Here is a 12350-nt window from a genome sequence, read left to right on the forward strand (position 1 = left end):
CAGCACCATTTGTTGAAGAGACTGTCTTTTTTCCATTGGATATTCTTTCCTGCTTTGTCGAAGATTAACTGACCGTGTGACTGTGGGTTTGTTTCTAGGCTTTCTGTCCTGTTCTATTGATCTATGTGTCTCTTTTTATGCCAGGATCACAGTTTTGATTTCTACAGCTTTGTAGTATATCTTGAAGTCGGAATTGGGATGCCTCCAGCTTGGCTTTTCTTTTTTAAGCTCGCTTTGGCTATTTGAGGTCTTTGTGGTTCCAACCAATTGTTTGTTCTAATACTGTGGAAAATGCTGTTGGTGTTTTGATCGGGGTTGCATTAGATCTGTAGATTGCTTTGGGAAGTGTGGACATTGCAATAATTTTTGTTCTTCTAACCCATGAGCATGGAATGTTTTTCCATTTCTTTGTGTTGTCTTCAATGTTTTGTAGTTTTCATAGTACAGATCTTTTTCCTCTTCAGTTAAGTTTATTCTTCGGTACTTTGTTATTTTTGGTGCAATTATAAATGGGATTTTTTTCTTAGTTTCTCTTTTGCTGCTTCACTGTTAATGTGGAGAGATGCAATTGATTTCTGTATGTTGAGTTTGTATCCTGGGATTTAGTTTTTTGGTTGAGTCTTGAGGGTTTTCTATATGTAGTATCATATTCTACTTCTTTACCAATTTGGATGGCATTTATTTATTTGTTTATCTATTTATTTAGTCTGACTGCTGTGGCTAGGACTTCCAGTACTATGTTTTGTGAATGTGGTGAGTGAGTGTGGACATTTTTGTCTTCTTCCTGATCTTAGAGGAAAAGCTCTCAGTGTTTTATCGTTGAGTGTGATGTTGGCTGTGGCTTTCTCATATGTGGCCTTAATCATGTTGAGGTTCACTCCCTCTCATCTGAATCTGCGTTGTTGAGGGTTTTTATCATGAATGGATGTTGAACTTTGTCAGATGGGTTTTCTGTGTCTTTTGAAATGACCACATGGTTTTTATCCTTTCTCTTACTCATGTATCACATTGATCAGTGTGTGAACCTTGCAACCCCGGAATAAATCCCACTTGATCAGGGTGAGTGATTTTTTAAGTGTATTATTGGATCCAGATTGCTGGTGTTTTATTTACTTTCTTTTATTTTATTTATTTTAAAGATTTTTATTTTATTTATTGGACAGACAGAGATCACAAGTAGGCAGAGGGGCAGGCAGAGAGAGGGAGAAGCAGACTCCCTGCTGAGCAGAGAGCACCTGATGCCCAGCTTGATCCCAGACCCTGGGATCATGACCTGAGCCGAAGGCAGAGGCTTAACCCACTGAGCCCCCCAGGTGCCCCGGGATTGCTGATATTTTATTGAGAATTTTTGCATCTATGTTTATCAGGGATCTTGGCCTGTAATTCATATTTTAGTGGGGTCTTTGTCTGGTTTTGGCCCGGTAATGCTGGCCTCAAAATGAATTTGGAAGTTTCCTTTCTTTTCTGTTTTTTAGAATCGTTTGTGAAGAACAGGTATTAACTCTAATTTAAGCGTTGGCAGAATTCATCTGGGAAGCCATCTGGTCCTAGACTGTGGTTTGTCGGGAGTTTTTTGTTTTTTAAAGATTTTATTTATTTATTAGTCAGAGAGAGAGAGCGAGCAAGCACAGGCAGAGTGGCAGGCAGAGGCAGAGGGGAAGCAGGCTCCCCGCCGAGCAGGACGAGCAGGACGCTGGGATCATGACCTGAGCCAAAGGCAGCTGCTTGACCCACTGAGCCACCCAGGCGTCCCTGTTGGGAGTTTTGATGACTGTTTCATTGCTGGGATTGGTCTGTTTAAATTTTCTGTTTCTTTCTCATTTCTTTTTGGGACGTTTTTATGTTTCCAGGAATTTATCCGTCTCTCCCATGTTGTTCAGTGTGTCGAATTGGAGTTTTTCTGAATTACAACCCTTTGCATTTCTGTGCTGCCCGTCGCTCCTTCTCATATTTCGTCTCTGGTTTCGAGTCCTCTCTCTCCTGTCTCTGTCTCTGTCTCTCTCTCCTGTCTTTGTTTTGATGAGTCCAGCTAAAGATACACCAATCTCGTGGACCTTTTCATTCAGCCAGCTCCTGGTTCCATTGATCTGTTCTGGTTGTTGGTTTCTACCTCATTTATTTCCGCCCCGATCACTGTCCTTCCTTCCTTCCGGCTGGTTTGGGGTCTTGTTTGTTCCTCTTTTCCTGGCTCCCGCACAGGGAAGGTGGTTGGGTCATCTCCGTGAGACTTTTCTTGCTTCTTTAGACCTGGTGGATGCTTTTTCCCGTAAAGGTCCTGTCTTTTCTGAAAATGTTCCTGTGTTATTTGATCATTTGTATTTTCCCCTTTTGGAACCCTCGATGTTCAGCTGTCCTCACATCCTTTACATGTTTTCTATGGTTTTTCTCCCTGTTTTCTGGAGGACATCCTGTGTTCACCCTCGGTTAAGTTTTCTCCGCGATACTTTGAACCTGTTGTGCTTCCTTATTTGCTAGATCCCCGTGTTGGCTGCTGCCCGCTGTTGGGGCTGCCTCGCTTCTCTCTGAGGTCATTCCTTCCGTGGGCTCAGCTCTTCTCTTCCACGTCCTGCGATATCTTTCTTTCCTTGGTTTAGTTTTATTGATTTATTTAATAAATTTTGCTTTATTTATTTGTTTGACTGAGAGAGGACCCAGCGAGAGGGCGGGGGAGGGAGCAGCAGGCTCCCCGCCGAGCCGAGCAGGGAGCCGGATGCGGGGCTCGATCTCAGGACGCTGGGATCATGACCTGAGCCGAAGGCAGACGCCTAATGACGGAGCCCCCCAGGCATCCCCTTTCCTTAATTTAAAAAACCATTTCATATTAAAGGGTTTAAGCCAGTTCAGCTTCCTCTCGTGCCTGGGAGGCGGCCCTGGGATACCAGCGGGCAGGCCTCCGGGCCCAGCAGGCTTCTGGACTTGGTGCGGACGGAGCGGCCGGGGTGCGGCTGTGTCTTCAGGAGCAGGACTCAGGGCCCTTTCTGGAGTGGTTCTGTTTCCCCTGAGATACTCTCCTCTTGTCCCGGGAGCTGTGAGTCCGGCCGTAGCATTCTGGCACCAGGTGGGGAAGGGCCTTGTTGGTTTCCTGTCCTTCCCTGTGTGAACTCACACATGTCCCCTTCTCTGTAGGTCCCTCTGTAGGTCCCCGAGGGCCAGATCCCCCGGGTCAGCCTCTTCAGAGAGTAACCCCGGCGCTCTGCAGGCAGGGCGGCGGCCATCACCTGGCCATAGGGGTGCGGGAGTGGAGGTGGGGTCTGATGTCTCCTGTCCCCAGCCCAGGCCTCCGTGGCTCCCTGGGCGCTAAGCCTGAGCCCGTGTCGGGTTCTGCTCCCGGCTGTTCTCTCCAGCAGGCCTCGGCCTCCGACTCTCACCACCCCCAGCTCTGCCCTCACTCACATCGGCTTTCCGGCGTCCTGAATTTTGCTGACATCTGTCCTACGTCCTTGTCACTGCCCCCTCGCCTTGTGTCCTTGTTTATTCTTTTGCTGTCATCCTGGGGAGGGGCGGCGTGTGGAGCTCCCTCTGCCATGTTTTTCTAGAAGTCCCTCACTGTGGGTTTACGTGGGGACAAGAGCGTGTCCCCTGTGGGTGTGAGCAGGGCCTCTGGCCTTTGCAGCGGAGGGATGGCTGCGGGGCGGCTGGGCTGATGGTTAGGGCCTGGACTCTGGCCTCGGCTCTTGCCCGCGTTGGCAGACACGGCCCATGGGGCTCCTGACAGGCCTGCCTCGCGGAGGCTGCTAGTGTCCGGCCTGTCGCCAACCCCGTGGTTCATGTTCGGTGCTGGTGCTTCTCACCACGACTTCTAAGCAGCCTGATAAGACAGGTCTGAACCCGCGTGGTAGCCCGGGCAAGGAGAGCAGGCCTGGAAAAAGTCCCAAGGGCGTGTCTCCTGTCCCCCCTCCCCCTGTGAGGAGAGTCTCCCCCACAACACCCCCAGGGCCTGTTCCCAGCTGTCCCCACCCAGGGAGCCGCCCAGCACCCTGCGGGCAGGACACACAGGCACACATGGGGTCTCTGTGCTCTTTGCTGGAATGTATGAGGGCCTTGGCTCGGGGCCTGGGGCGAGGGCGGGAAGATCAGGCCAGAGCCTGAGCCTGCTGGGGCCTTTGGGAGGTTGGTGGGGGGAGGGGGGAGCACGGACAGGAAGGGCACCAAGAGGGGCCGTGTGGAGGCAAAGGCCAGAGAGAGGCAAGCCTGTGTGGACGGTGCTTTCCCGCCCCTCCACCCTGGAGGGCCAGGAAAGGGCCAAGGAAAGGGTGTCCCAGAGGGAGGGGTGCTGCCAGCCTGTCCTCCGTCTCCCTGCTGGAGTTGGACGGGCTTCACCCAGTAGGGTCTGGACGAGTGAGAGCCGCATGGACTCTGGGGCCGGGCAGTGTTCCCTGGGCCTGGGGAGGCTCAGCCCTCGCAGGCTGCCTGGCTTTCCCTAGCAGACCGGAGCTCCCCGGCCCCCCTGCAGACAGCTGTGGGCATGTGTCCGCGTGAGGGGCCTGGCGGGGAGCCGGCCGGAGGAAGGAAGGGCTGGCGGCCGCTGCCCGTGTGACTTTCCCGGGTAGATGCTGCTATTTATACCTCTGTAGCTCTCCCTCGGGCAGCCTCGGCCTCTGGAGATGAGGTCCCCCAGGGAGCGGGACGGGTGGCCCAAGGCTGCACGGCGGAGCATGGGACGGGGGGGGGGGGGTGCCGACTCCCCATCAGCACTTGGGCCTGAATATGGCCCTGATTTTGGTGACGGGTCCCGCGTGGGTCCCCAGGGCTCCCGGCCCCTCACACACATGTAGGATAGCTACTCCGGCCGCCCGGCCCACAGGACAAGACACATGGCAAGTTCCAGCCAGGAGACAAAGGCCAGACTGGGGCTGCTGCGGGGACGTATGGGACCCCGAGCTGGAGGAGCCCCCAGCCTGGGTCTGAGTCAGAGGGGTGGGCCAGCCCTCCTAGCCGAGTGTCTTGAATTGCAGGAAAGAAGGAACCCCAGGGCCAGGCTGACCCTGCCCCCCACGCCCCTAGCTGACACTTTGCCCCAAAGGCCAGGCCAGTGGTCAGAACGGGCCTTTCTCAACCAGGGCTCTGCTGCCATGGTTTCGAACTTGCACTGGGGTGAAGCATTTGAGGTCAGGCGTGTGGGTGGAGGGGAGGGGGCCTGCCCTGGCGCCGCCCGGCGAGTGGGTGTGTGAGGCCACTGGCAGCTTGAGCCAGCATCGGAGCCTGACCTCCAGGGCCTGGGGGTGACCCAGGGGCAGGGGACGCTGTGCTTCAGGCCCTGCGTGTGTGTGGAGAGGGAACAGGTGTTTGAGGAGCGACCAAGAAGCTGGCCGGTGATCACTGGGGGGCAGAGGCCTGGGTTCCCTTGCTACTCAATTTGCCAACACTCAGTCTGGTTTCCACCAGCACGGGTGGTCCAGGTGGTCTGGGGAGGGGTCGCCAGGGTCCTCCGCAGGGTCTAATCTCAGAGGCTGTGTTCTTGGCCGCTCCAGGTGGAGCTTGGGCCTCAGGAAACCCCACAGACACCCACACTACCCTAGCCCCCACAGCTCCCCTCTGAAACTTGGAACTCCGGGATCCCAGAGGCTCCCTGCCCCGGCTTCCTCATATCTTTCAACGGCCCCGCCGTCCCGTGGTGTCTCCTCTGTGCCTGTCAGACCCCAGTACCTGTCACCTCTGCCCTTCTGACCCTAACCAGGATCCTCTGCTTAGCTGGTCCTCCGCCTGCTACCAGCCACCCTAAGCACCCCAGACTGGAAAACTGGAGGGTTTCTGCCGACCCTCCCCGGCCTGGCTGGGGTGTCCTTGCTGCCTGGGCCGGCTAGCTACCCAACCTCAGCTCTCACCAGCCGCTGTTGCCCTGAGGGAGGTCCGGGGACACTTCTCTGACTCCTGCAGGACAGCAGTGGGTGCTCAGCCTTAGGGGCGTGGCCAGGGCAGTGGGATGGACACTGGGCCCCAGAGCCAACAGCTTTGCCCAAGGGGCCCCGAGATGGGTCTGAGCCTGCCTGGGATACCCTCTGCGGGGCCCTTCTGCCTCCGTGCGCCCTGCCTGCTGATGTGCGGGGGCTGGAAGAGGGCAGACAGGGCTTTCCCTGGCCCAGTGGGCTGTCACCCCCCACAGACACCCGAGACCTCAGCCCGGGGTGGGGCGGACAGGGGCGGACAGCTGATACAGCAGCCAGCTGGTGCTCTCCAGATCCCAGAGTGAGGGGGCCCCGGCCCCAGGCTGCGGGGTGGCGGCTACAGGAGCTCCGGGCAGGGCCAGGGGCTGCCTGGGCAGGAGAGTTTCTGCAGGAGGGCGCGCAAAGCAGGCAAGGGAGCAGCTCGTGCAAATGTGTGACCCTGGGGAGTGGGGCTCGTTGCTCAGAGGCCAGAGGGCCTGGAGGTCAAGGGGAGGGAACGGGAGCACCCTGAATGCTAGTTTGGGGATCGGAGGGTGGGCTGCAGTGAGCAAGGAGGGTTGGTGCTCTGTGCCCTCCCCTCCCCTCAGAGGCCTCCCCTGTGGGTCTCTCAGGCTGCCCCCCCTTGCCCTGTCCTTCTGTGCCCTCTCTGCAGTCGAGGGTGGGGCCTGTGCTTGGACGACTCCCCCAGCAAGGATATCATCGACTTCCCTTCCGTGCCACCCGGGGTCCTCTACGATGTGGGCCACCAGTGCCGCCTCCAGTACGGGGCCTACTCCACTTTCTGTGACGACATGGATGTGAGTGTGGGGTGCGCACAGGGCGGGGGGCTGCCTCCCCAGCCTGCAGTGTGCGCTGGTTTGGGCTCGTCCCCTTATGGGGTGCATGGGAGACAACACGGGCTGTGGGATCCACTGCAGCTTGCATGGCACAGACCCAGGTCCAATTTCTGGGTGGACCCTTTGCAGACTGTGGCTTTGGGCAAGCCCCTCACCTCCCAGGGCTGCGTTATAAAGAGCAAAACAAAAGCTCTGCTGCGTGGCCCCGGGGAAGATCGCCTGAAGTGAAGGCCATCACCCTGTAAAAGAGTACCCAGGCTTGTTGGGGGGTGTCTTTCTGGCGAGTGGGCGGGGCTGGAAGAGGTGTAGGTGGAGTTGGTATGAGTGGGTGGGGCTAGTTATGAGTGGGCGGGGCCGGGAGAGGAATGGGTGGAGTTGGTGTGAGTGGGCAGGACTGGGAGGTGAAGGTCTGGGGTGAGTGAGGGGTTAATTGTGAGTGGGCGGGGCTGGAAGGGCTGTGGGTGGAGTTATAAGTGGGTGGGGCTAGGAGGTGTATGGGTGGAGCTGGTATGAGTGGGCGGGGCTGGAGATGCTCTGAGCTGCAAACCCCAGGGCTGGGCATGCCAGCACCGCAGGGTTGGGGGAAGATGGGAGGGGCCCACTGGGAGTCCCATCCTCAGCCCCACCCCCTTGCCACCCCCAGAGGCCCCAGGCAGGGGTGAGAGTATGGCCTGTGTTGTCTTCCTTGCAGAATGTGTGCCACACTCTGTGGTGCTCTGTGGGGACCACCTGTCACTCCAAGCTGGATGCGGCCGTGGATGGTACCAGGTGTGGGGAGAACAAGGTGGGGGTGCTGCAGCCCCCGCCGGCGTGGTGGGTGCGTGGGGAGAGGCCCGGCTCCCGTCAGGGGCTCCATCCCGTTTAACTCCCAGGGAGTTCCTGGGTGCTGGGAGACTGGGAGGGGGCCCCTGACTCCTCCATCCCGCCGGGGCGGGGATGACTGGTGGCCCCGGTGCTGTTTCCACCCCCGTCTGTCTCAGTGGTGTCTGAACGGGGAGTGCGTGCCCGTCAGCTTCCGGCCGGAGGCTGTGGACGGCGGCTGGTCCGGCTGGAGCGCCTGGTCGGTCTGCTCGCGGAGCTGCGGCATGGGTGTGCAGAGTGCTGAGCGGCAGTGCACGCAACCCGTGTGAGTGCGGGGCTGGGGACACCAGGGGCGCCCTGAGCAGAGTCAGCCCCAGCCTCCTGCGCTCCGGAGTGTCCCCACAGAGACCACGTCTAGAGTATCCAGGGCCACCTTGGGTCACTCAGAGGGCATCGCGGAGGCAGCAGAGTCCCGGTGCTGGCCACAGTGCAGAGAGGGAAGCGGCAAGGCCCAGCAGCTCAGGAACTGGCTGGAGGGAGGTTAGACCCTGGACCTTAGAGGGATCAGGGTTCAAATCCCCTGTCTACCCCTCCTCTGGGTCTCAGTTTCCAGGGAAACCGTACTCTGGGGTGACTGCAGCAGGCAGCCCCAGCAGAGCTAAAGCATGAAAACCCCAACTGGTCAGTGGGAAGGGCATAGTAAGGACTCACATCACAAGTGCCTGTGGGTCTGAGACCAGAGGGGACAGCAATGTGCCCTGGGACAAGTGACTTCATCTCTCTGGGCCTCAGTTTCCCCACCTATAAAGGGTGATCTGAAGAATCAGGAGAGGCTGAGCCAGTGGTAGTGCGAACCGAGGAGCTCCCTGGCTCCTTCGGACGAGCCCTCTTGGCGAGGCTGCCCTTCCCGGTGCGGGACTCAGAGCCGGCCCGGTCTCGGCATCCTGGCCTGGGCTGGGTTGGGGGCAGCCACCCTGGGAACCCCCGCCGGGAAGCTGGTCCCCAGCCATGACCCTGTGCCCTTCTGCATCCATGACCCCAGGCAGCGGGTCTCTCTGTCCTAGAAAGGCAGCCCATTCCTGCCTCCATATCACGGGCCACTGCAGGGACCTGCGGGGCTCGGGCTGGCTGAGTGCGTCAGTGTTTGCTGGCGACACGGCCTCTTCTTTCCAGCACCAGCAGTGGCCTGGCCCAGATGCGGGTGGGGTTCAGGTGCTGTGCTTGCGGGGGCTACCAGGAAGGAGTCTGCAGCCACGGGGCATCCTTGGGACCCTGGGTCTCCTGGGCCAGAGATGGGGTGCTGGCCCCTCCCCAGCTCGTCCCAGGCTCCCGCCAGTGCTCCGCATGGGCAGCACTGTCCCCGTTTGACAGGCGAGCAGACTGCAGCCCAGACAGGGCCGAAGACATGCCCAGGGGCGCACTACAGGGTGGGGGCGGAGGCAGCTTCTGGCAGCCCCGGTTCCCCCCGCAATCTTGTAGGTCCTCACATGCAGGGAGAGGGTCTGGGCCAGAGCCGGGGGCGGCGGGCGTTGGGAGTCCCGGGAATCCCCAGAGTCAGCCTGAGGGCTTGCTCCTGGATGCAGGTACACCGTCGGTGCTCACTGTATGCACCCTCGGCCCCACCTGGCTCTCCCCACAGGCCCAAATACAAAGGCAAGTACTGCGTGGGCGAGCGGAAGCGCTTCCGCCTGTGCAGCCTGCAGGCCTGCCCGCCCGGCCACCCCTCCTTCCGCCAGGTGCAGTGCAGCCGCTTCGACGCCATGCCTTACAAGGGCCGGCTGTACACGTGGGTGCCCGTGGTCAATGACGGTGAGTCCTGCTGCCCACGGGCCACAGCATCCCCGGGGGCCGGGTCCTGGGGGCCCGAGGTCACCCACCCCAGCGCGGGGCCCCACTCCCCCGCGATCAGCCTGGCTGAGAGCCAGCCACCCCAGGGCCTCCCTGACTCCCGCCTTGGTTGTCCCTCATGTGTCCTCTGCTTGGGGCCCCAGTGAACCCCTGTGAGCTGCACTGCCGCCCGTCCAATGAGTACTTTGCTGTGAAGCTGCGGGACGCTGTGGTCGACGGCACCCCCTGCTACCCGGGCCAGCCTGGCCACGACCTCTGCATCAACGGCATCTGCAAGGTGTGCCTGAGCTGGAGGAGCGTTTACCCCACCAGCCCCCAGTGGGTTCCCCCCAACCTCCCCTGCGCCGGGTTCCCTGCTGGCCCCGCCCCTCCCCAGACTGTGCTACGGGCTTCCCAGCTCTGCCATCCCATCAGTAGAGACCCCACTCCTGCTGGCGCCGAGGCCCCAGCCTCTGCACCACGGACCTTCTCACCACCCCCCGCCCCCGTCCACCGTCCATGGCCTGTACTGCGCAACCCCCGCCGGGAAGCTGGTCCCCAGCCATGACCCTGTGCCCTTCTGCATCCATGACCCCAGGCAGCGGGTCTCTCTGTCCTAGAAAGGCAGCCCATTCCTGCCTCCATATCACGGGCCACTGCAGGGACCTGCGGGGCTCGGGCTGGCTGAGTGCGTCAGTGTTTGCTGGCGACACGGCCTCTTCTTTCCAGCACCAGCAGTGGCCTGTCCTCCTCACCTGTGTCCCTCTCTCCCTGCTGTCCCTGCCTTGCAGCCCCTGGGGTTGGGGAGCAGCAGGGAGGTGCTCGCCCAGGGCCTTTGACATTGATCCCTGCTTCTGGGAGACTCGCGTCCACCCTGGGTGGACGTCGCTGGGGTGCCCGTGCCCTGCCTGCTCTCTATTCACAAAACGTGCCCTCCTGTGCTACATGCCCCTCAGCGTGGCTTTACAGCCGGGACGGACCTCCCCGATTCTCACTGGGGAAGCACCCTCAGGGAGGCAAAGGGTCCCGCCTGAGGCCAGAGGGCGCGACCGGTGGGCAGGTCTTGTGAGGAGGCCCCTCCTCCCCGCTCTGGCAGACCCGGCGGCTGGAGCCGGGGCCCGCGGCTGGCGGCCGGCACGAGGGCCTCCCTCCCGTGTATTCCAGAATGTGGGCTGTGACTTCAAGATCGACTCCAGGGCCGTCGAGGACCGCTGTGGCGTGTGTCACGGCAATGGCTCCACCTGTCACACTGTGAGCAGGACCTTCGAGGAGTCTGAGGGCCTGGGTACGGGCTGACGCCCCTGGTGGGGGGAGCTCCTAGGTTGGTGTCCCCTCCTTGGCCCCTGGGGTTCCCACCCAGCCTAGAGATGAGAAGCAGGGAAGCCGCCCAGGCTGGTGCGGGCAGTTGTTGGGGCTCCTTGGCCCTGATGCAGAACTGTCTTCAGAGGGCGTCCTCCTGCCTGGGGACCCCGGGTTGGCTGATTGGGGTGATTACGGATGGCCCCAGGCCTTTCAGAGGGCTCCTCCCTTCTGGGGAGGCTTCAGAGACCCCCAGCACCACTCCCACACCCCCAGGTCTGTTTCACAGACACTGCTTGAGTGCCTACTGTGTGCTAGGTGAGGAGGGCACAGAAGCGAGGAGCTCGCAGTCTGAGGAGTGGCCGAAGCGTTTAGTGCACAGCATTTAGTTTAGGCTGAGAGCGCTGTGGAAGGAGGTCCTGACCGGGGGCATCCTCAGGGACTTCCTGGTGGAGGTGGCAGGTTAGCTGAATCACAAAAGGCTCAGGGGAGGTGGGAGAGGTGTTGCACTGGGAAGAAAGAGCCGGAGGCGCATCTCTCTCCAGGACCGTGAAGGGGTGCTGTGGGCTCTGAGTGCCGGGCCAGGACACCCAGCCACAGCCCACAGAGTCCAAGGCACGTTACCTCGTTCCTTGGGCCTCAGTCTCCCCATCTGTCAGACGGGGGTGACGGTGGTACCCGTGCCCTAGGGGGAAGCATGTGCAGTCTGCGAAAGGACAGTGAGGCTGGCAGCGAGGACAGTGTCCAGGGGAAGGGCCGGGCTGGTGGCACAGACCGCAGCCCGGTGTCCAGGAGGGGATGAATGCGTGGGTCCCGGTGGCAGGACTTCAGGGGCCTTCGGAGGTTTGCTAGGTGACCTAGGACAGAGGGATGCCTCTGCCTTTTGTGGATCTCAGAATCTTGAGCTCTTGGTGGAATCAGCAGCCTGGGGGGCCAGGAAGAGAGGGGACGACCACGCCCCTTACCCTCGGCACCGCGCCTGGCCCACAGGCTACGTGGATGTGGGGCTGATCCCGGCCGGTGCCCGTGAGATCCGCATTGAGGAGGTGGCGGAGGCCGCCAACTTCCTGGCCCTACGCGGCGAGGACCCCGAGAAGTACTTCCTGAACGGCGGCTGGACCATCCAGTGGGCCGGCATCTACCGGGTGGCCGGCACCACCTTCACGTACGAGCGCATCGGCAACTGGGAGAACCTCACATCCGCCGGCCCCACCCTCGAGCCCGTCTGGATCCAGGTGCCTGCCGCCTGGGACTCGATGGGGGAACAGGGGTGGGGCCTGAGGGGTCCAGCCCATCCCCCTCCCCGCCCGGCCTGCGGCTGTCTGGCGGCTCAGAGTGGTTGGGCTCGGCTCCTTGGGGATGGCTGTGCGGGTGGGTGGGGGGACGCCTGGTGCTCATGGCCCTCGCCCGCCGCCCCCAGCTGCTGTTCCAGGAGCGCAACCCCGGGGTGCGCTACGAGTACACCATCCAACGGGAGGCGGACGGCCCTGGCCAGGTCGAGCCGCCCGAGTTCTCCTGGAGCTACGGGCCCTGGACCCAGTGCACGGTCACCTGCGGCACAGGTGAGGACGGGTCGGCCCGAGGTCTCTGGGCAGCGGGACCGGCTTCCGCCTCCAGCTCAGTGCTGGTTGGCGAGCGTCCACGGACTGGAACGCCGGCCCCCGGACCCCCGCAGCCCCGCGTCTGGAGTGGGGCTGCTGAG

General features: G+C 60.7%; 1 protein-coding gene across 2 annotated transcripts in view; it reads left to right on the forward strand.

Annotated features, from left to right (window-relative positions):
- The window catches only part of ADAMTS7 (ADAM metallopeptidase with thrombospondin type 1 motif 7), a 39929-nt gene that overhangs the window by 19205 nt on the left and 8374 nt on the right, over positions 1 to 12350 (forward strand). For both annotated transcript variants that reach the window (XM_082736250.1, XM_082736251.1), the window contains exons 9-16: positions 6538 to 6682; positions 7413 to 7505; positions 7702 to 7847; positions 9162 to 9331; positions 9514 to 9647; positions 10514 to 10634; positions 11639 to 11883; positions 12069 to 12210. In XM_082736250.1, coding sequence (XP_082592376.1) covers positions 6538 to 6682; positions 7413 to 7505; positions 7702 to 7847; positions 9162 to 9331; positions 9514 to 9647; positions 10514 to 10634; positions 11639 to 11883; positions 12069 to 12210 — 1196 coding nt within the window. The remainder of the gene's footprint in view (positions 1 to 6537; positions 6683 to 7412; positions 7506 to 7701; positions 7848 to 9161; positions 9332 to 9513; positions 9648 to 10513; positions 10635 to 11638; positions 11884 to 12068; positions 12211 to 12350) is intronic.

This window comes from Mustela nivalis, assembly GCF_964662115.1.
Source record: "Mustela nivalis genome assembly, chromosome: 6".
Lineage (NCBI taxonomy): Eukaryota > Metazoa > Chordata > Mammalia > Carnivora > Mustelidae > Mustela > Mustela nivalis.